The sequence below is a fragment of the Symsagittifera roscoffensis genome, chromosome 1 (assembly GCF_963678635.1).
Source record: "Symsagittifera roscoffensis chromosome 1, txSymRosc1.1, whole genome shotgun sequence".
Taxonomy (NCBI): domain Eukaryota; kingdom Metazoa; phylum Xenacoelomorpha; order Acoela; family Convolutidae; genus Symsagittifera; species Symsagittifera roscoffensis.
This window is the reverse complement of record NC_087062.1, coordinates 35,467,438-35,490,184: the sequence shown is the minus strand read 5'-3', so window position 1 is coordinate 35,490,184 and position 22,747 is coordinate 35,467,438. Positions and strand designations below refer to the sequence as shown.

Genomic DNA, 22,747 nt, shown 5'->3' with positions numbered 1-22,747 from the left:
AAATGAATTGAGTCCAATGATAACTCGAATAACTCTTATGGTTAGGTTAATTCGTTTTCCATCTGAATTTTTTGGTTACAGTTTTGGTTGTTTTTTTGACTTTTTTAACTGACAATTTTTATTTAAGTATACATTTTTTTTTATTTCATCGCGTAAGAAAGCAATGAATGAAAACTTTTTTTTACAAACGAATTAAATTTTGACAATTATTTTTGTTTGACAAGTATTGCGAAGCTCAGTCTCTACCCTGTCTAGAAATTGTGAGATTTTTCAAAATTTCAGTTGTACGTGTCCAAAAATTTGCTAGTGAGCAGCTTTGCGTTCTTATTATTTTTTGCAAGTTTACTGTGCGAGGATTTCTTAGTTCTGACATTTTCTAAAGTTTCAAAGTCTGCGATTGCTGGGAAAGCTGACAATCGTGTTTTGCAGATTTCAGATTCTCTTGCGTTTTTGAAACGCCTCGTACAGAAACACAAATTGATCTCGAATTTTAGTGCTATGTCCTTTTTCAATGCAAGTTGCACGCTATTGTGGGGCATATAAATATTTCAAGTTTTATCGCTGAATTGTTTTGCGGTGTTAATTTAGCAAAAACATGGGCCAGTTTCTGTACAGTTGTGAAATCGAGAGCCTATTAATCAGGAGGCTTGGGTTCAAAGCAGACACAATCTAGAATACTTTTCGGGACACAATTTTTCGAATTCACGCATACAATGCTTTGGTTGCTGCTTGAATATGCAGAGCAACTTCACCTCTGTGTAAAGCTCCAGGGTGTGACTGAAGTCGTTTGCTAAAACAGTTGCTGAAAGCTACAGACTTGATGAAACTATTAACCAAATGAACCAAAAATTGCATTATACTCGGTTTCAAATAACAGGGTCGCATTAAAAGGGTCCAGTTGTTTTTAAAGGGAATATTAGTAAGAGGGTGTTCTTTTTTTGCCCATTGTTTGCTTATAGTGTGTTCTGCAATTCAAAAAATGAAGTTTTGATGTGCTGCGCTAGTTTTAAACAGAAGACGGTAAAACAGAATGTGCGAGTTGATACGAGCGAGTTTTCTGGTGCGGAAGGGGTATGCGTTTTTTAAGAGAAGCTTTGCCTTAAGACAAAATCGACGTTTCACTATTAAAATCAGAGTATGGGAATACTTATTTGAGTTGCCCCTTTTTGCATCCCAGAACATTCATATCTATAAAGTTACAATATTTGGCACCTAAGGTGCTTTATGCTGCCCGACTTGCTTAGTTATCGCGCTTGAGCTTTTTTCACCAAAGGGTCTGGAGGTTCATATTTTTTGATATATCAAATGACTCTTTTGCTTGCTTTGCAAATAATTTTGAAAAGATTAATGTTGAGTTTTGAAGTAATATTACTGCATAACAGAATGTTCGCCAAAACAAACATGATTTTTCAGATCTTTGTTTCTTACCAACTATGAGTTCCACGTCTGAGCTAGCGTGTGTTTATGCTTCACTGATTCTGCAAGACGAGGGTCTAGAGATCTCGGCTACGAATATAAATAAGCTGGTCAAGGCGGCTGAGGTAAGCGTTGAGCCAATTTGGCCAACCCTGTTTGCCAAGAACATGACCAGTGAAAGCATTGAGGCAATATTGACGAACGTTGGATCTGGTGCCGCTGTTGCATCTGGTGGTGGTGGCGCTGCTCCTGCGGCTGGAGGTGCTGCACCGGCCGCCGAAGAGAAAAAGGAGGAAAAGAAAGAGGAATCAGAAGAAGAGTCCGACGATGACATGGGATTTGGATTGTTTGATTAAATTCACATGTTCTGAATCTCAATCTTTTCAAACGTATACACATCAGATTTAAGAAATTTTATGAGGCGTTCATTAGTTATAACCAAAGCAAGCATAATATGCTTTAAATTACACCGAATTGTACAAACTATCTAAATCTGCCGTCAGTTATTGGGTCAATCTGCGTAAATAACTATGTATGGACCAATGAGCCTGTGTTCAATTGTACGTAGCCATTTGCCATCCTTGAATTTAAAAAGTATTAGATGAGCTTTATCGATTTTTAGTTGATTGTTTGCACGTGAATAAATTCAGGTGCAGAATGTCATCGGACCCGTTACGCTGGGGTTTCTGCTGTGCTGGTAGAATAGCCAGTGATTTCTCGTTAGCAATGGATAATGTTCTGTCAAATGGACACCACAAAGTAGCCGTGGCAGCGCGTGATAGTTCCAAAGCAGAAGAATTTGCTAAATCACATAATTTTGGCAGATCTTATGGTAGTTATGAAGAGCTTGCTGAGGATAGTGAAGTAGAAATAGTATATGTATCCTCCTTGCATCCGCAACACTACGAATTATGTCGATTGTTTTTGGAAAATGGGAAAAATGTTTTGTGTGAGAAACCACTTACGATGCAGTTGAAACATACAGAAGATTTAGTGGCGTTGGCCAGGGAGAAAAAATTGTTCTTCATGGAAGGATTCTGGTCGAGGTTCTTCTCTGTTTATGAAAGTGTGAAACGGCATATTGAAAATGGAGATATAGGTGAGCTATGGTAGGTTGTTTTAGTTTCTGAATCAAAGATGATTCGATGTCATGATGATACATTTTTGAATGTCACTGAACGTATTGATGAAACTTAAAGGTCGCGATGATTTTCTGATGTATCGTGGTCGCACTGAAGTTTGATTTTTCGTGGTTCTATTTATGATTTTCTGGAAAGCCGGCTCAACTATGGTACAGCGAACGTGTAAAGGTCACGGAGAATGTGAACGACTTCTAGTTTCGAAAGTGGATATAAATTTTTGGATCGGAATGAAAAAATAAGCATTGATCCAGTTTGTCTAACTGGATTAATTTTATCAAAAAATTACGAGCTTTAGGGGGAGGATAATTTTTTGAAATTCGAAGTTGAGGTTTTCTCCAAAGACAAGTCAGTATTTTTTCGCTTTCCGTGACATTTTCCAACGGTCTGTTGGTTATTTTTAAGTTTTCTATTTTAACAAATATTAATAGGTATCTTTTTGCTCATGTCAAATTTTTACCCAATTTTCATACGTTATTTATTTATCATAGCGGTATTTCATACGATTTAAGTTAATCATAGCTCGGCTGTTTTACAGGTGAAGTGAAGCAAATACATGCTCATGTCCACTCAGCCAATCCCATTGAGAGGATGACAAAGGCAGACTTGGGCGGCAGTGTGTGGTTCGGTGTTGGAGTATACACTCTCAATCTGGTCGACTTCATTTACAACTCCTGTCCACTTGAAGTGTCCTGCCATGCTCATCATTTTGCTCCAAAAGTGGACCAAGGTTAAAAATTATAACGACAAGTTTGTTAGGAAATCGATATAAATTTTCGAAGAGGTAACAGATGGAAGTTTTAAATAGTTTATAACTAAATCGGTTCCTGTTGTTGTTTTTAACTTATGTTTTGATATGTCACCGATTCGTACGTGTGGTCAAAGAAGCGCTGAATTTTGTTCTGATAAACACAGACAATCTTTCCTAGTATTTTAAACAACATCTCGTAATTGACGAGATATCGACGGGGCTAAAATCAAGCCATTTAGACATGTCTGATATTAATAAGAAACTTTTTTTGATTCGAACCGGGACACAATATTGTTTTTTAGTAAGTGTCAATGAACGAAGCGAACATGTTTATTTAGTTCTTGTGGTTTTGTGCGTGTCTTTGAGAAAATAGTCCATGCACTTGGGCGATTAGCAACAGTTATCAAATTGAAACATTGTTTTTTTTTCAGGTTGACAATTTTTCGAACAAAATCTCTGAGTTGCAGCGAACAGTAGACGGGCACTGTACATTAACAAGTCGTGATATGCTTCATTTCTGTAAGTTTGCCATTCAAACTTCTGTTTGCCACTTGATATTGCAGTGCTTTTTTACACAAGCATTGCTTGTTATAGTATGAACTCTCTTTTTTTTTCAACCTTAGTTACAAATATTGTTGCGACAAAATGTGTGTGTTCATTTTGATTCAGATATTAAGTACAGCCAATGTTAAGTATTTTAACCCAGACTATTATATTACAAATAGCACTTTAGCTTCCAGGTATCATGGATCTGTAGCGTAGAGGCCGGGAAGGAGACCGGCAACAAAATAAGAGGGTTCGAACCTGGGCAGGGTCGGATGGTTTTAATGAACCTTTTCGTAAACTAGTTAAAATGCGTCCGCACTATAAATTGAAGCATGTTAGTTGGTAATTTTTTTTTTCAAATTGACTGGTAATCTTAATGCGTCATAATTGGCTTGTGTCACTGAGCAATTATGTTGACTCATAATTGGCGTGCGTCACATAAGAAAATTTGTAGATTCAAAGTTTTACTCATTCAGTTTTTCCCAGTAGCGTTATCAGTCATATTTTTGCTTGTGTGTGCGAAGTGCAACTTCACCTCTGAGTCAAACTTGTATTTGAATTAATTTTCTTGCAAAAATTAAATTCGCAGTCGATTAGTCATCTGCTATTTCTCCTCGGGTTATTTTTCACAGTATGGTTTTTCTAATATTTTCATCCTTCCATAACTACATTTGCAATTAGCAAGCGTTATCCAATCGGAACATTGACGTTATTTTCCTTGTTTTTGCTTGATGTTTATTCGGCTTCGAAGGTTTCGGCTAACTTTATTTCTAACTTTTGTTCCATTGCTAATTTAAAATTCAGTTTTTTTGCTCGGCATGTTTGCCTAGGCTGAATTTTTATCGAGACTGAGAAAATTTTAGTAGACCTAGTTTTTTCAGCATTTTTCGTTTTTTTTTGTATTTCTAATGTTTTATATGGTTGTGTTGAATCGCACGTGATGCGAAGCTCTTCTTTGCCTGTGTATTGACTTTGTCGCCTTATATTGCCTCGTTTGACAAGCAATAATAATTTTTCTTTCTTGTGTGTGTTTAGGGGTTTGTGAAACGTATAGACTTCGAGTTATTAAATATTTTGCGATTAGCAAGCGTGATCAAATCCGATTAAGTATTTTTCTTTCTTGATTAACAAATGTGACTCTTAACCTTGAGGTCGGGATTCGATTTCTGTGCATGACAGAAATATAATTAGTGGTGCTTTTTCACTATATGACTCTTTCAGAGCTACTTTTGCCTTTTTTTACACTTGTATTAACGAAGAGTAGCGTCGCCTCGGTTTAATAATATATTGCTTTCATTTTTAGATCAAGAAAATACTTCATGATCCATTTTTTTCTTAATAGGTGAATCTTTTGAACTTTAAAGAGATGTCCGTTTTTTTTCTTCGGAATTCAAAAGATACAAATTTTTTTACCAATTTCAACTTTTCTAGCTGTAACTGTCTGTTGAAAATGTTGTAGATGTAGCGGTGTGTCTCAAGTACGGCGGAGGGAGGCTTGCTCTACTATCATCGTCAATGACAAGCGTGAGACCAAATAATGCTTTAATATGCGGAACTGATGGGTATATAGAGATCAAAAGTAGACTTGTATGTCCACTAGAATACGAGATATTCAAAAAGGGAGACACTGAAACGACTCGTCATTCGTTCGATCTAACCAAATTTAGAGAGAAGGAATACTTTTATGGAAACTGCGCGGGGTTTTGTTACCAGATAGAACATATCAGAAAATGTCTGCGATACTTGAAAGTGACTGAAAGTCCAGTTATGACTTTAGACTCTTCTTTGAGAATGGCTAGAATCACCGATACAGTGGTGAAGCAAATTTCTGGATCCTTTGAGGGCTAATCTAGTGAATTGGCGTTCCAGTTGGTGCTGCTAAGATCAGAAGTTCAAGTACCGTGTCTATTGAATATCAGATATTGTTATTGAGATATTGCTGTTGATATATTCCAGATATTGTTATTGAGATATGCCAGTTATTATTTTTGAATTTTTTTAAATGGTAGCTGTCATTTCTATCGATTTACTAGTGACAAAGATTACCTTTTAAGTGGTAAGTATGCTTATTGTATAACTTGAGTTATGCATTAAAAATTATATTATCCACACTTTATATCCTGGGAATCCGGAGATATCTTGTCGTGATTGCTTGAGTTGTATTTTTTCCATTTAGAGAAGCAAGTGTACTTGTTATCGGGAATTTTTTTTTGGCCATAAACAACATTCCTTGCATCTTGTTAATGGACCTTGCTTCATTCTGAAAGCTCGAAAACTATCAGGCTCCTTCTCAAATGGTGTAAAGTTAAAGCACGTACCGTCGGAACATAAGGTCTTTGGCTCGAGTCCCGGCCGGAGGTTTTTTTTTTCGTTGGGTGGAAACTGTATTTTTTTTCTAGGAAAAAATGAATTGTCGGACAACCGTTGGTCAACTTAATTTTTGTCGCTTTTTCTACCGAAGCTTGAATTTGTTGCTTCAAAAGAACCTCTTTTCCGATTTAAGCATTTTTAACTGTAATTGATTGTCATTCTGTAATTGTAAGCTTACCGAGGAATGGGCCTAAAAACGTCCGAGGAATGGGCCTAAAAACGTCTTATTTTCAAAAATTTGCGAAGGAATGGGCCTAAAAACTTCAATTTTTCAAAATTACTTCAATGTTGTCAATGATAACATTTTATTTCGATACAAGTGGCGTCTACATAAGTATCGTCGGCTCATTTGCAGCTCGGTTAAAGATTTTGAATGTATATTTAACGGCGATGATTGTGTTTCTTGGCATGTTTTCCTCGAGTTCAACATCCTTCGAGACAAATATGTGAAGTTTTTGTAGTTATGTTTTCCCGAATTAAAAAGAAATCTTTGATATAATGGTTTCCATCTTTGTTTCTGTCTACTAGCTTACAATGCTATTTTTGTGTTATATTGCAAGTGTCGCGAAGCTCCGCTTCGCCTGAGTATAAAACTTTTTTTTAAGTTTCTCATTTTTGTTGCTAGAAGGTAATGACTGATGATGTTGCATTCAATGGCATCTTAACATCTAATATTGCAGAAGACATCGCAGTATGTAACGATGAGTTTATCGAAGAGGAGCTTGAAGTAAATCCAGCGGTTCAACATTCTGAGAACTATCATATTGATTCTGCGAAAACCGAAGATCAAATACTGGGACAACATGAAGATGAAAGTGATATAGGGAAGCCCAGTCCCTCAGAAAGTGGACTGTCGAAACGACAGATTAGAAAGCAGAAAAAATTTGAGAGACTAAAACAGCAGCGCAAAGAAAAAAGAGCTGAAGAAAAGTTAAGACAGAAAGAGAAAAATAGGAAATTGGCCATTGAAACCGGTCAAACTCCACGTATGAAACGAGAGTTTTTAAAAGGGGCTTTGGAAAGAAGCGTTGATGTTAACATTGTGTTTGATTTGAGTTTTGCTGCTTTGATGTCTGAAAAAGATGCTCACAAGGTAGCCAAACAAGTTCATAGGTGCTATTCGGTCAACAGGGCGAGCGAGAAACCCCTGAAGATTCATCTGACGGGTATCGATGAAAGTATGAAAAAAGTGTTTCAGCATTGCGCTCCTGGATACGAGTTTTGGCAAATGTCTTCGCAGACAGAACAGCCGTACGAGGAATTTTTCAAAATGCAAGTAATTATCTTTAAACCATTTTCAAAACATAGACCGAGGAATCGTTTTTTTTTGGGTTAGCTGTTTGTGATTTATGTGAAGTTAATATTTTTTTCAGCATAGAACTTTCTTCCGAATTGATTCTAAGGTTGAGAGAATATATAAACAAATTATGAGTAAAGCAGCTCCAGTTTTCAGAAAAATTCTTCTCTGATGATTTATTTTTGCACTATCAAAAAACATTGAACGTTTGTTACTGTTTCAAAATGTAAAGAAATTTTGGCAGCTATTCATGTTGCTCGGGCATATACACCGGAAGTTGAAATGAGATAACAATATTGTAACTTGGATTTAGATTGAAAACAAGAAGCTGCATTACCTAACAGCAGAATCTGATAATTGCATGGATGCCATAGAACATGGTAGATATTACGTCATCGGAGGTTTGGTCGACCACAACGCTCACAAAGGTCACTGTCATGAACTGGCCACTGAGAAGTTAGTGCAAACTATGCGACTCCCTATTTCGGAACACATTGACATGAAAACAAGACACGTGCTGACTATTAATCACGTGTTTGAGATTCTATTGGCAAAAGAACTGGGAAAAGAGTGGAAGGAAGCTTTGAGGGAAGCTATTCCTCAGAGAAAAGGAGTCCAAGAAAAAGATGAAGAGGAATTGAAAGCGGGCGATGCTGCTGAAACCTAACATATGAAAGAAACCGAAGAATAATCAGATTAAGAGTACTTTCAAAAGCTAAGCTGATTGAACACTTGCTGAATAAAAACCCAAAAGTGAAGATTTTCCAAGAATCGTTTCACGTCCTTTTGGTTGGAATAAATTTTTGTTCGATTACTTTTTGCTTGTAAATGACGGCCGGCCTGTCTTGTTTACTGCATGTTTGCGCCTGAAATAACAATGGTCAGTGAATCCCAATAAGTTTGTGTTGAAAATGTTTGTTTTTATTTGAACTACATAGTTTTTTCTGATATCATTTTTTTGAGTGCGCAGACTTTTTTCTTTCCAGCTGTCATAGACAACCCTGGATTGATATCTAAAAACCTCTACGCTTGTTTGTTCAATTTTTAATGAAAATAGGATGATTTTGTGGCGCGAGATAATTCAGCTACAGACAATTCAGCCAATTTTAAATACCGACGATTCAGTAAAAAAAAACTCAGACAATTCAGCCATCGACATTTCGGCCGAATTAGATTACAGAGACTAGATCATAGGAAAAATTAAGGTTTTTTTAATTTGATTAGAGTCAGAAGGCGTTCAACATTTTAATAAAGAAATATGAAACATCAGAAAACAAATTTCAAAGATCAAAACAAATTTACTATGAAATTTTAGGATATATATGTAAATCAAAGAACTAAGTTATATATACTTCTGTGTGTGGTCTCAATTAAGATTGTAATTTTTGGGGTTTTAACAAGTTTCTTATTGGCAATTGAATATTTGGGCTTCGATTTTGTGATAATATCACCGTCCATCAGTCTCTCTACATTAATCTCGGAATTTTTTGCTTATTTTTGAAACGTGTTAAGAGCTTTGGGAGGGCTGGGTGCCTGGTCGACACGAAATTATTAAATCTGCCATTCCATGCCTACAATACAAACTTTGTACGAGGTTCTTCGCTGAGCACCCGATTAAAAACTTTCCAATCGGCAAGGGCAAACTTTGGTTTGACGCGTCTGTCTCCTCGACATGCACCAATATCGGTGTCTTAAAAGTAGTCCGATATACTCTGAAATTCCTTTCAAGGATCCTGTTTTTTAAGTCAAATTGTATTGCTTCTACCGAAATAAAATGACCCTAATGCAGAAACTTTTGATGATCGGTTTCAACGATAGTGAATATATGAATGTGTACGATCCCTCCTCGAAGTGGTAATCAAACAACTTGACTCCCAACAGAATGAACTTATTGCGTCGAGAGGAGAAAATTACAGGTTATTAAAGACAATAACGAGCTGGAAAAACTAGTACAAAATGGAAAGATTTTTTTTACTTTGTTTGACTTTTCATGCAGTGTCTGACGAAGGTGAGTACACAGTACATTCAATCGTGAGCATACTGATGCCAATAAAATTTTGTTTATGCACCCTAAAACGGCAAAATTTTTGTTTAATCAACGAAACGCTGTTTGACAAAACGTTCAATTTTTGGGACGAATTGATCGCTGGTAAAGATCATGATAACGGAAAATTCGTGAAAGAGAGGGATATTATGATGTATAGTAGACTTGAAAACAAATCTGCTTACGTCAAGTCATAAAAATCAGGCTCAGATATAAACGCCTAGTTCTGACTTCAAATGACAACCAAATGATCATCGAAGTCGATTGTTTTGCGGCAAACAATCCTAGCTTGCAAATAGGCATCTGCAGAAAGGTTAAGTAATTTTAATATGGTTGATAGTGCTGAAAACTATAACTATATTTGCTGTCTTCGGCAACGCCTGGTAAAAGGAAACGAAATGTGGCTATCAGTTCTCCTGTCAAACTTTCCTTTCCTTTCAAACTCTCATGTTCTTTCAAACTTCCAACATGGACTACAAGAGCAGAAACTGGATAATTTATGTCGCCTTGTGGAACAAATTATCGAACGAAATTATACGCCTAGGAAGTGACTATTAATGAGGGCGATGCTAGCGATAATAATATGAGCGGCAACGAAAAGCAACACAATTAATCTGAGAAAAGGATTTTGGTTTGAAGAAAGAAACTGAATTTTTGTTATTTTTGAGGATTTCTAATGGGTTGCGGCGGTGATATACTGTTTTCAAATGTTCAGTTTTTCCGTATCTAGCCATCATGACTAACTACAATTGCGTGGTGCATCACTAGAAGGGCAGCCACTAGTCATTAACCTTTGTGCAGCTTGGTTAAGTGACAGTGACCCGTTGAATTTTGAAACGAACAGATTTGTCAACATTTGCTCAATGTATCGCGCCCCATCAATGAAAAAAACTAATTTCAGTGTATTTTGAAAACTCAGTTTCGGATTTGAGTTCAAAGCGTGGTCATCAATCAATAGTGGCTGGCGATATGAACCTTGATCATATAGTTACCGCCCGTAAATCTCAGATCATCATTGATTAAAAATTGATATTGAAATTTTTTGGCTTGCAATATCAATTAGTGTGGCAAATTGAAATTTTTTTTTACAAGTTCTACTTGTTTTGATCACTTTATAAGAAGTATCAATCTGGCCGTAGATACTTTGCAAACATCTTTATTGATCAATATGCTTTGCTTGTATCTTTTGCAATTTTTACAGATGTATTTTTTGAATGTATTACCATATCATATTTTCCACTCTATTCTAAAAATACCTAAGTAAATGCTATTCGTAAAGATTGAACCAAAAACTCTAGCATTTATCGATCTATTAACTTACTTAGTTAGATAAATTATTTTATATAAGGTTGTTGCCCCTCATAAAAAGCATAATACTATAAATACTACAGTAGGTTGGCTTTCGTAAAAAGCATTCATTTATCAATGTAATTTTACGCTGTTCTGAGTCTATGTCAAAAACAAAAAAAAATAGAAAAATTTGGGTTTGGCATATCTTAGAGACTTTAAAAACAGTTAATCATTCAATTCTTTAAGTTTTTAGTTTTGAGGAAAGTTCAGTTTGGGGTGCAAAAAAATGCGTGGCGTGCTTTTCTTGATTCTTTAGAAACAAGTAAGGAAAAATTGTTTTAGTAATGGTTTAAAGAAGACCGATGTCTGGTGCTTTCTATCAGCTCCTAAAATTGCAATTTTTAGAGTTTGGCAAACACTTTGTTTTAAAAGTTTTCTCAAGCAGGTGAAAAAAAATCAGTTTTACTAAATGTTTCAAATTGTTGGGATTCAAATTGACAATCAACTAAAATTTTCAGATCGCGTGGATATCGTGTTCAAAAATTTAAACAGATTCAAGGAAGTTTAGTATATTGGCAGGGTAGTTTTTTCAAGAAAGTTGTTTTTAAGGCTTTATTTCGCTCTTGTAGCGCCTTCATTTTCGTATGGTCTCCTTGTCTATGGTAGCACAACTAGAACAAATCTGGAAATCAGAAAAGAATTCTAAGAATTTTTTTACTCAAATGTAATTTCGAACGCGTAACTTCAAAGTTTGATGATCTTGGAATATAAACATTTCATGAAGTCTATCTGTCTCTATTTCTCAAAGAAACAGTTTTTCAATATTTTAAACGTTCACCAAATGACTTTTTAAATGTCAGTAGTATTAGCAGTCGAAGAGATGCGCGATTTAGTTCAAATGGTATGCTTCCATTTTATCATTGAGAGACAAAATATATGGAATTTTTTTTCTGGCAAAACAGTGAAATGCTTTAAGTTCTTGTTTTCAAAAAAGATTTTTTACCTGATGAAATTGAAATGTTTTCCAATGACTAATTTTTGTAGGTTTTTTCAGCTGCTCAAAGAAAATTATTTAATAGATGTTGTTCAGCTTATAGAAATGTTTTTCTGATTTTTCATAGGTTACCTTTTTTTGTGAGATAATTGCGAAACGAATTCCAGAGGGTAGCTACTTGTTAGGCTGAGTAGCCTGTTGTAGCTATCCTGATGCAGTGAATGATTATGCTCTATTTTCTAAATTGTTTCGAATGAATTGAAAGACTGCAGCCCCACTGCCCCTTAGTTCCTGGCCCTTAATTTTGACGAGGAGTCAGATGTCGTCCATTTTTGTTGTAGCTAGTCCCACCTTTTCATTCTACGCTCAATCAAATTTCTTTATCTGGTTTTCGTTTGTTCAACCTGTTCCCTTTAAGATCTATTTACAATATCCATTAAGGGCTTACCCATGAATAAGCCATGACAGCTTCCAATAACGTTTTTTTTTTATTAATTGTTAAAGATTAGGTTGTTGACTTGATTACGTTCGTGTTTACTTCCTTGTTAGTTAAGATTCATTCGAGAAAATTTATTGTTGTCAATGGATCAGGCTTGGTTGATGCTTAGTGTTTTTGTACTTAACTATCTCTGGTTACTTTTTGTTTGATTTCTTTCCTGTTGCTGATAGTTCAATGAAAATTTGGCTTGACAGCGTCCAAGTTGCCCTCAACTTCTAGTTTGTTCAGATCTTCGAACATGAGTATCCAAGTCTCGAAGTCTTCGTGGAACCATTTACGTCTCTGAAAGTCTGTGTTTTGCTGGTCAAATGTGTCTCGTAAGTGCTCGCTCCTGTAACCAGGATAGAGAAAAGCACCACGGCGTTTGATTCCGAAAAGTTGGCTACAGTCTTCAATCCATTTGTTGGTTACGAACTCGATTTGCGAGTTGCTGAGGTCAAGTCTTGCTGGCATGTTTGTTCTGAAGTCGCCTCTGTAAGGCATGAAAGCACAAACCTTTGTAACCTCGCGTGCTCTCAGGAGCATAGCGGCCTGAATCCAACCCATCCATTGATCGCGGGTGGCATCGGTATCATCTGGAACCTAAGTAACATCAAATATCATTAATAGTCTCATTTTTCCGATTTCCTTGCCCTATGATTCTTCCCAAGATTCGGAGGCTTCTTAGTTTGGTTTCCAAAAGACATTATGAATATTCATAAAATGGAACCTAGGTTCATAGTTTTTATTCGATTTTAAGACCGGATTTGTAGTTTTCCAGATTGACCAGGCAGTTGCTGTTTTGTTACTTTTGAGGCCTGAGACAATGAAGTTGATAAATTTTGTGGAGAACTTACAATTCTTCGGCCTTGTTCCTGTTGTTCTTCGGGAAACACCAAGTGTATCGGACCCTGAGGTTTCTTGCTGAAGGAAGATCTAACTCCGCAAATGTCAGTTATAGTGACACTATTATTATTTTGACTCTGCCTTGCTTTGATGTGAAAAGGGAATGGAATGAAGAAGTAGGCGTCTGCACGGTTACTCGGAGCATTGGGACTACTTTTCTCTGGCTCCAATTCGCGCATGAATGAGTCGAAGTTGTTTTTGTACAAGTCCCCGCCCATATTTATAATGATCATCCCGTTGTCAATTATAATGAGAGCGGCTCTAATTTCAACTTGGCTTTTGCCCTCGCCTATGATGACGTCTATTGGTTTCTTCAGACCGCAGTGAGCAACGTAGTTTTGATGTTTTATGCTTGGAAGCTCTTCAGCTACGCGGTTGCCAGATATTTTGTTCTTCATTTGTTCCATTTTCTTGCCGAGACGTTCTGTAAAGTCACCACTTGACTTGGAGCTTTTCCGAACTCTTCGATTACGGTCGAGAAGAGTGGAAGCGATCTGGAAACAGATTCGTAAGTCTTCGAATAGACCCCGACAATTATTCGGAAAATCGCTGATGTTCAACAAGTCTTTGATGAAGACGCTGAATGTGTAGAAGTATGCAATTTGAGAAATTTTCACATTGCTGCTTGCACCTTTGAATAACATTGACTTCTCGGATTTCTCGACAAACTCTTTCACCACTGGAACGTGTGCGAAATTCGAAAAGAACCACTCTTGGTCGATAGTGTACTGTTCCATTGTTTCGATCGATGCAATTCCTCGCAGGTGGCTGATGCTGAAATGATTTTTGAGTACGTCAGCCAGTTCCTTGGCCGGTCGAGGTCGATTGTTGGTTATCTTGTCGTGGCAAAACTGGAACTCCATCACTATGCAGTAGTGGATGTCAACCACTGCGCGACTGACAGCATTGAGTCGGACTAGTCGCTTGGATGCCTCTTGATTTCCACCCTGAAAACGAAACTCAATTTCCACCCTGAAACCTTTCAAATACTGCTTTAAATGGATTCGCTTTATTGCGAAATCATGGTTTTTATAGAAGTTTGGCTCTATGTATGGATCGGAACTTTAGATTTGGAATGTTATTTTCAATATCCGATGACCAGATTTGAACAGTCCACTAGACCCCTGGGACCTTGATAAATTAGATCAGTCGGTTTGTGTGCAAAAAAATGTAAGTTCAAACCACATTCATGGAAATTTTATTTTGTTTTCAAATTTTTGTGAAAGCATTTTTAAGTGTCACTTTTCTTGACTTTTTTCTTGTGTTTTCGAAATGAAGCTTCGCTCCTATTCTTTTTGCTTTGTTATTGAATCGGAATGTAGACATATATTTTGTGTTAACAGCTATTTCAACATAATCACTTGAATATTTTTACCTTTGGTTCAAATGAAATCAAAACCCAGACAATTTTTCGCGAATGTGGCGAAGAACTTACACAAATGCCTATAAAGGCAAAGATCAATAGTTAGAATTCAACGATGAACTGTTTTTTTTTGTAAACGGAAAATTGTACGCGCGTCAAAAAACCTTAGTCGGGTTTCTGTTTATCTGCTTTTTTATCTGCTGATCTATTCTAGCACCTAATATGCCGGAAATTTAGGCGTTTTTAGTTGAAAATTTCTTAATAATTTTAATGTATTCCGGTTTTGGGCAAGTAATTGAGTTCCAAGAAATTTTGCCGTTTTTTTTAATCATTTTTGTTCTTTTTTCACGTTGTTTATTGGAAACGTTTTGAGTTTGTTTTCATTTCAATTTCAAGTAGTGCTTTTTGCTGCAATAGCAAAACCATGCTTGAAACGATAAATTCCCGAAGTTTGATTCCAGTAGCCTCTTGTTTTTTGTTGAAATTTTCTACTATTTTAGATTTTCGTTTCTACTTATTTTTGTCGGATTAGATCTCACAGTTTGGCTCGCTTTCTCTTTTAAGCATTTGAAAAGATCTCTTTGAAATTTTTAATGGTGCTGGTAATTTTGTTCCAGGAATTTTTTGTCCTATTTTGCGATTTTTATAACTTTTTTGACTAAAATATTTTTTGAAGTGTCACATGATTAGACGGCACACGTCACAGCAACGCATTTGCTTTTTGAAGCTGCTTAGCGATAGCTGTGAACTGCGCTTAAAGAGACTTGCTTTTACGCGTTTGATCATATTGGAAAGAAGAGTCGAACAAATCGTGCTATTTCTAATCGAAGATTGTCAATTTATGTGATGGGTTTAATGAATTTTCTTGTATCATTTTTGAAGTATTTCGACGCTCAGTTTTCCCTCTGTGTCTAATTTTTGTTTTAATTTTTCCAGATATATGAATTTTTAATAACTTTCCATTGCTGGAAATGCCAAATCAAGCTCGCAAAAATCTAGGTTGGTGCCAGACTTCGTTTGCGTTTAAAGTTTTGTACTTAACCGTTGCGCCTGAGTAGGTTGAGTTTACACGAGTGAGCTTACAAATTGTCGCGCTCTTTTCAGCACAGTTTTTGTGGGAACTTTATCAAAATTTAATTCTTTGAGGGGCATTTTTCGCGCTATGGGATCAAATATAAAAAGTGATTAAACCTGCAATTGTTAATCGCTAGGCTTGAATGTTTGATTTTTTGTGAATTTTTTTTACACTTGTGAAGCAAGTTCCTTTTTTTCGCAACCTAAGTCGCAAATATTGGCAATAAGATTTTTTGATATTTGGTTGCACCTTTGATATTTAGTTGCACCTTTACAGCTTATTGATAACATCTGCTCTGACATTCGAACAGTTATAAGTTTACACAGTTGATGCGTTTTTAACTCATCAAGAGAACTGAAGAAAGCTATTTGTTTCGAACAGCACAAAACTAATAAAGTCTTGATTTCAGAAATTTTTTAACTCGATATATCTCGCAATTTTTAAATACATAATTTATACATAATGTGGCTTTATGATTTGCAATTTTTCACGTGCAAAATGGTATCTTCATGTGTTTGATGCTACTTCTGCTGCATCGAATTGGCAATTTTTTAGCATTTGTAGCTGCATTATTGGTGGCTATATTTTGGGGATTTGAAGCATCCGTGGCTGAATGGTTAGTGTGTGAGACTCAAATTTGCTATCCCTTGAGTTTTTTTTCAAATTCGAGGCTTATTTCTATTTTTCTTGATAGAGCTGCTTTTTGGTCGTGTTGTCGCAAGTGTTTGCGAAGCGCAGCTTCGCCTCTGTGTAATTTATGCGCTCTTTTAGTGCTTATTGCGTGCGTGAGCGCGACCAGTTAAACTAAATATCATAGATTTCACTAAATCTTTCTAAAATGAATAGAGACAAGCTAATTGGTACCATTTTTTACCCTAATAGACAATTTTTATTTTATTTTGGTACTTGTTTCTGAAATTGAATTTCTTTCAAATTTTTTTTGTTCTTCCTTTTTTATTATCTTTTAAGTATTATTTTTCCTCAGTTTTCGCTTGTGTTTGCGAAATGAAGCTTCGCTTCCCTGTCCATTTCGCTTTGTTATTGAATCCAATTTATGGTCTGTTAAGGTGTATAGTTGGGTTGTAGATGATATCCGAGACTCCGACCTAGTTTGTTAGTTTGGCTCTTTTCCAGTTTACCCCCCCCCCCTTTCGCAAGATTAGGCTGTTCAAAAACTGTTCACACGGCATTTTGCATGTAAAAAATTAAGTAAAAATTCGTTCGCCTGTTCGCGCTGACATGTTTTGATTGCAGTTCATAATATGAAAAATAATTTGAAATAGACTTTCAAATATTGAGTTTCAGAAAAAGTCAAAAACCGGAAAATAGCCTTAGTTTGAATACCGGTTGGGCCTCTGATTATTTTAATCAGATCTTCTGCCTAGAAAGAAAAAGCCCGAATTTTTAACAAAAGAAGAGAAACAGGTTGTTGTGCAAAGAGCACTGAACAGTTCTGAGCTCAGTCTCTTTAGCAGAAAATAGAAAACTTCACCTGAATTTTCTTAAATAGCCTTTTGTGAAGTTAAGTGTTCTGGTTATTTTATCATGCAGGATCCAAGTGCCAATCATAGAAGCTATATCCAATGAACTTGAACGTGATATTTTTTTCTCCGAAAGGATCTTTTTCACTTCCCACATTTAAATCTCAAGTTCGAAAAGTTGTTTTAAAGCTGTCATAATGCAACAAAAGTTGGCATGTTGGACAAACTTACTATTATGAACAGATTTTTTCTTTATACTTAATATTGTATCATTACGAATTTAGCCATAATGACATGTAATAAAAAAAAACTGGAAATGTCGAGGAGAAAGTGTAAAAGAGCCCACTTTTTCTTTTACCCCTAGCTGTGAAGTCGTACAAGAATTTTTGTTCACATAGTCCTTTTGTTACAAAATTTGGCATGCGGAGTATCGAGGCCTTTTTTTCCTTCGTATACTTAAACTTTTAAAAGAAGTTTTTCTTGTTTTTTTTAGTTATTGAAATTTTCCTGTTAAACACCTTAGCAAGTCATAGCCCCCATTGAAAGTGCTTATTTAAATTATCCGGATAAAACAAATAAATCCTGAAAATTAAAACTTTTTTGTAAATTGAGTTGATTTTAGCCTAAAAGTAATTTTGACAAAATTTGCTCATAATTTTAGCAGATTTCATGTGGTTCAATTTGTTTTGCAAAAATCAGGCCGAAATGTTTATCTTAAAGTTAACCTTTTTCCAGTCAGTCAAAATTTACGCCGGAACTATCAGTTTGGTTGCTAACAAAACTATAATAAAGTGAGCTTCTTATGTAGCCCACATAATTTACAAAAGTTATAATCCCCAGAACTTGGTGCGAAACGATTTGAAATTGTTATCAAATAAAAAAAATTGGTTTGTAGAGATAAAAATTTTTGACTATGAAAGGAAAATAGATTGATTTATACAGGATTGAGAAAATTTATTCCTTAAATTTTGTTGGGCTGCAGAAGAGACATGCTGATATAGTTTTGTTAGTAGTTCAGAGGATAGTTTTGGCGTAATTTTTGATTCATTAAAATAAGCCAGAATTGGTAGTTTTTGGGGTAAAAGTTTGTGCCCGACTTTGGGTTACCATAATTTTTCTGCCAAATTTCTTGGCTAAAATCAACCCGTGGAGAAAAAGGAATTTAAATTTGAAATTACATTTGTTTTGTTCTGATAATTTAAAATCAGCACTGTATAATTTTGTCTAATTGTTTTTTTTTCAATGTTGACCTTTCAGATCAATTGTTTCTTTGTTTGAAAATGCAGAGTTAAGCTCGAAAAATTTTTATCCGATATTTTTAATCTTGCTTATAAGCGGCTGGCTGTTACAGATGTTGAACTGGCTCTTTTCCAGTTCCTTTTTGACTTTTCCTGAAATTCAATGTATGAAAGTCTATTTAACATGACTTTTCACGTTATGAACTTAATTGAAACGTGTTCAAGTGAACAAATTTTTACAACATTTCGACTCTTTTCCACTTCCCCCGCCTTTCACACTTTCAATTTTCATAAATGTTTTACATATCATTATGGTTAAAGGTGTGATATTACGTTGTAAGGTTTGAAGAATAAATATGTTCGCAGTGGTTCATTTGTTCACCTTGCCAAGTTTCACTGCATTATGACGTTAAAAAAGTTTTTGAAAAGTGAAATTGAAAGGTGGGAGAAGTGGGAAAGAGTCGAAATTTCAAAATAAAGTAGTTCAAAATATGTTGACACGGCATTTTGTATGTGAAACATTGGCTCTTTTCCAGTCCCTCCTTTGATTTTTTCTAAAGTTCATTACATGGAAGTCTGCTGAGAATTAATTTTCGTGTTATAAACTGCATTAAAATGGGTCAGCTTGAACAGGTGCACAAATTTTACTTTGTTTATTACCTGTAAAAAGGAGTGTGAACAAACTTTGAACAGCTTGTCATTTTGAGCTAATCTGGTTTGTCAAAATAAAGTTTGCAGGCTTACAATAGCTTATTCAAGCTTAATTGATGCCGTGAAAATTATTTTTTACTCAAGTAAAGTTAGTTAAGATTTTTAAGCAGCCATTTTTCAAATCAGAAACTTCAAAAATTCTGCAAAAAAATGGAAAATTCTTTTTCGGTTCTTTTTTTTTAGTCATATTTTGTTTACAGAAACTGTCTTCTGTCTTCTAATATTCTAAAATTGCCGTATTTGACGACGACTGTCGAATATACTAATTTTTTTTGTTCAGGTCCTATTTTCACACCTGGACAAAAAATAATCCAGTTCCCCCTTTCAAATTCATATTTGAAAAGCTTATTTAACGTTGTTATAATGCAATGAAATTTGGCGTGTTGAACAAATTGACAACTGTGAACAGATTTGTTCTTCATACTTTACAGCGTAACATCACGCATTTAGCCGTAATAACACGTAAAACAAACATAAAACTCGATATTTTGAAAGGGGGGAACTGGAAAAGAGCCAAAATAAGAGCTGAACAAAAATTACAAAATAAAAAAATTCAAAAAATCAAAGGGGTGACTGGAAAAGAGCCTAGTGCAATTTATATTAGCAAAAATCTTTTTAAATAGACTTCCATATATTGAATTTCAGAAGAAATATAAGAGGGGAGGGGCAACTGGAAAAGGGCTCTTTTTCCTTCCCCCCACCCACCTGCAATTTTTCATAATTAAAATTACTGTTCATATTGTCCGATTGTCATGAAAATTGACATGCTGATAAATTACGCCATGAATACATTTGGTCTTCATAATTAACCTTGTAAAACTACTCATTAGACCCTAAAATTGATGCTTGTGTGAGGTGGGGGGAAAAGGAAAAAGAGCCTGGAAAAGCGCCTATTTTTTAAGACAATGGTCGGAACATTCTCTGCTATTTGCACAGTAACCGGCTATCCTTGATTTGAATAGGTTTTCGTTATCATGGTTTTAGAAGGAGGGGACTGCAAGAGAATCGAAATTTTACCTCTCGTTTCAAGTTGTCCTCGCTTTTGTCTACGAGTTCTCTGAAGTCCACCACCAGGTTATACATGTCGTTGGCATACAGTGCCAGCTCCGTCCACTTCTTCTCCAGTGGGTCATCCGGTGAACCCCATTTTGCCACCAGATCTATCTTATTCCTGCTGTTGGACAATGTCTTCCAAAAGGCTTGGTATGCTTCGTTCACTTTCTGCACATTTCTGGCGAACCCGCTCGTAGAAAGTTTGACGATGAATCGAGTCAGGTCCTCGCCTTTGAAGAGAGAGTTTCGTGTCTCTTTTTTAATCAGACTGAGCATGCGTGCGTTCTGCATTTTGGAATGGTGACTTACTTGATCTTGGAAAGTTAAGGCAGAGTTTTGACAAATTAAAGCAGAGTGTTCATAAAATTAAGTTATGATTTTATGCACGTGCTTTGTTCAAAAAGATAGCCTGATGTATTGTTCATTATAGCGTCCCAGTAATTTAGACCCTAAAACCACTGTTAAATGGAGATATATTATAATTCAATGCGTTCAAAGGCTTAAGTTTCATGGCTCTTTTCCAGTTTCTTGACAACCCCCCCCCCTTGTTAAATGAAAATTTAATATAAAATTGTCTGCCAAATTTTACAATTTGCATTCGAGCTAAGTGGTTCTGATCTGGCCTCTTGTTCACTTTGACGTTTTGTAAGATTATTTTTGTGGCTTTTTCCGGTTTCTGGAACTCCTCGTAGAATTATCCACTAAAGTTGTTCACACTAGCGAGCTTGCAAGCGTTAGTGGGTTTTTTGTACTTATTCAGCCCAAAAATCATTATTTCAACATCTTGAACTGAAACTATTTTGCTTCAATCTGATTGGCTAAAATTAGCCAATCAAGTTTCAGTACTATCTCAAAATGTTTTGTTCACAATTTTACGTCGAATTATGAATAAGGCGAGTTGGCCTAAAATAGTAAACTGCTCAAATTTCATTCAAATACGCTCTCATATAAGAAGTTCAGTTTTACTCAGATTAAAAAAAAACACAGAAAGCAGCTCCTGGGAAAAAAAATGACCACATTTGTATCTGCTCAAAATCCGGCCTTGTTAGAAGTCGACTTAAGAATGAAGTGATTGCATGTTTTAACTTAACCAACTAGAGCTCTTAGTACGTTGTTCTCAACATTGATACATTGAATATTGCAAAATTAAAAAATTTGGGTGGAAAACCCCGTTAGTGTATTAGTACGAACCTTATTTTTTTTTCTAATTTAACTCGCAATTAAAAGTGTTCATTAAAATTGAAATTTCAATGTCGAATTGAAAATTGCATAGCATCTGTTCTCTGTGCTTTATTTGTGGCTTGCGTTTGTTAGCAATCAAGTGTCCGTGGCTAAGTGGCTAGTGTATGAGACTCATAATCTCTAGGTCGTCGTAGGTTCAAATTCGAGAAGCAGCCGATTTTTTTTTTAATTCGAGGATTATGTTTACTTTTTCTTTTTGCACTTTATAGAGCTGCTTTTTGTCGTCTTCTCACGTTTGCGAAGCAAATCTTTGTCTCTGTCAAATATTGTTGGCATGGTTATTTGCATGAGGTAATAATTGTACAAATCTGTTCACTTGTTCAGGCTAACATCTTTTAGTGCAGTTTATGTGCAAGTATTTGAAGTAGACTCGTATATTGTATTTCGGAAAAATCAAAGGGGTTAAGCTGGAAAAGGAATTTTTTTAAATATTAAAAGTCATTAGCCTTGCGATAAGCAAAGGTGTTGCAAACAGGTACTATACTTTTTTCCCCGTAAACATCTTTGCTCACAGAATTCGGACGTGTAAATGTTACTCGTGTGTTACCCTCTTTATTATATATTCAATTCAAATTCAATGAAAATTCAGCTTACTTGGCGCAGTGGTAACAACCATGCCTGTGCTGAGGAAATCCGAGATTCCAATCGGGGCCTGTTTTTTTTGTAAACTGAAAATTTTTGCCCCATTTAGACTATAGTTTGTCTGCTTATTTTCGACTGCTTATTTCTCGCAGATAGGACTTTTTGAAGGTATGGCTTCTTTCTGGTATTACGAAATATCCTTGTAAATTTTCTAACGGTACAGGTAATTTCGTTCCAAGACAAACATATTTGGTCTTCATGTTTAACCTTCTAAAACCCCCAATTACATCATAAAATTAATACATATGTGAGGTGGGGAAAAGCAAAAAAGAGCCCAAGATTTTTTCGGCTTTTTTGTCATTTAAATAAATGACAAAAAAAAACAATTTTTTGAAGGGTTTTTCAATTTTTTGTCGTTTTTTTTGCATATAATCATAGTCATTCTTGTTTGTGTCGCAAGTGGTGCAAAGCTCAGCTTCTCTTCTATTGTTTTATAGAAATCGTTGGCACTTTTCCACTTCCCCCCACCTTTCCATGACATTTTTTAAAAACCTTGTCATAATTCAATGAAACGTGCACTAAAATGCCAGATTCGTTTGAAAGGCAGATATACGGAGCCATCTAATTTTATTAGATTTGGATACTATATTTATGAAAACCAATATTTTGCTTATGTATAACTAAAACCTATTTGTAAATGTGATCAGAACTTTTGCAGGAACAAATTTCGTTAGTTTTTTTGGTCACAAAACGCCGAATAAGCAGAGGAAA

The 22,747-nt window shown here is 35.5% G+C and overlaps 3 protein-coding genes across 4 annotated transcripts; all 3 read left to right on the top strand.

Annotated features, from left to right (window-relative positions):
- Positions 1-1,408: 1,408 nt before the first annotated feature.
- On the top strand, positions 1,409-1,787 carry LOC134843533 (large ribosomal subunit protein P1-like). Its single transcript, XM_063859642.1, has one exon. It carries the CDS (start codon positions 1,434-1,436, stop codon positions 1,770-1,772), a length of 339 nt encoding a protein of 112 aa, XP_063715712.1. The 5' UTR covers positions 1,409-1,433; the 3' UTR covers positions 1,773-1,787.
- A 16-nt stretch (positions 1,788-1,803) lies between these two features.
- Positions 1,804-5,841, top strand: LOC134843525 (trans-1,2-dihydrobenzene-1,2-diol dehydrogenase-like). 2 transcript variants are annotated; one of them, XR_010162598.1, is made up of 4 exons: positions 1,804-2,515; positions 3,094-3,285; positions 3,738-3,825; positions 5,312-5,421. XR_010162598.1 is itself a non-coding variant. In XM_063859629.1 (3 exons), the coding sequence occupies exons 1-3, from the start codon at positions 2,074-2,076 to the stop codon at positions 5,698-5,700; spliced, it is 1,023 nt and encodes a 340-aa protein (XP_063715699.1). In that variant the 5' UTR covers positions 1,804-2,073; the 3' UTR covers positions 5,701-5,841. The 2 variants fall into 2 exon arrangements, 1 of the variants encoding a protein (XP_063715699.1); XM_063859629.1 differs by lacking the exon at positions 3,738-3,825 and having other exon boundaries at positions 5,312-5,841.
- Positions 5,842-6,853: 1,012 nt separating this feature from the next.
- Positions 6,854-8,390, top strand: LOC134843613 (tRNA methyltransferase 10 homolog A-like). Its single transcript, XM_063859777.1, has 2 exons — positions 6,854-7,498; positions 7,833-8,390. The coding sequence occupies exons 1-2, from the start codon at positions 6,854-6,856 to the stop codon at positions 8,184-8,186; spliced, it is 999 nt and encodes a 332-aa protein (XP_063715847.1). The 3' UTR covers positions 8,187-8,390.
- The last annotated feature ends 14,357 nt before the right edge of the window (positions 8,391-22,747 follow it).

What these genes read in the sequence shown, in the direction of transcription:
- LOC134843613 (XM_063859777.1), top strand. Translation starts at nt 6,854, where the DNA reads ATGACTGATGATGTTGCATTCAATGGCATCTTAACATCTAATATTGCA. An exon ending in AGGAATTTTTCAAAATGCAA is followed by an intron (nt 7,499 to 7,832) that starts GTAATTATCTTT and finishes ACTTGGATTTAG; the next exon opens with ATTGAAAACAAGAAGCTGCA.
- LOC134843533 (XM_063859642.1), top strand. Translation starts at nt 1,434, where the DNA reads ATGAGTTCCACGTCTGAGCTAGCGTGTGTTTATGCTTCACTGATTCTG.
- LOC134843525 (XM_063859629.1), top strand. Translation starts at nt 2,074, where the DNA reads ATGTCATCGGACCCGTTACGCTGGGGTTTCTGCTGTGCTGGTAGAATA. An exon ending in TATTGAAAATGGAGATATAG is followed by an intron (nt 2,516 to 3,093) that starts GTGAGCTATGGT and finishes GCTGTTTTACAG; the next exon opens with GTGAAGTGAAGCAAATACAT. An exon ending in TGCTCCAAAAGTGGACCAAG is followed by an intron (nt 3,286 to 5,311) that starts GTTAAAAATTAT and finishes AAAATGTTGTAG; the next exon opens with ATGTAGCGGTGTGTCTCAAG.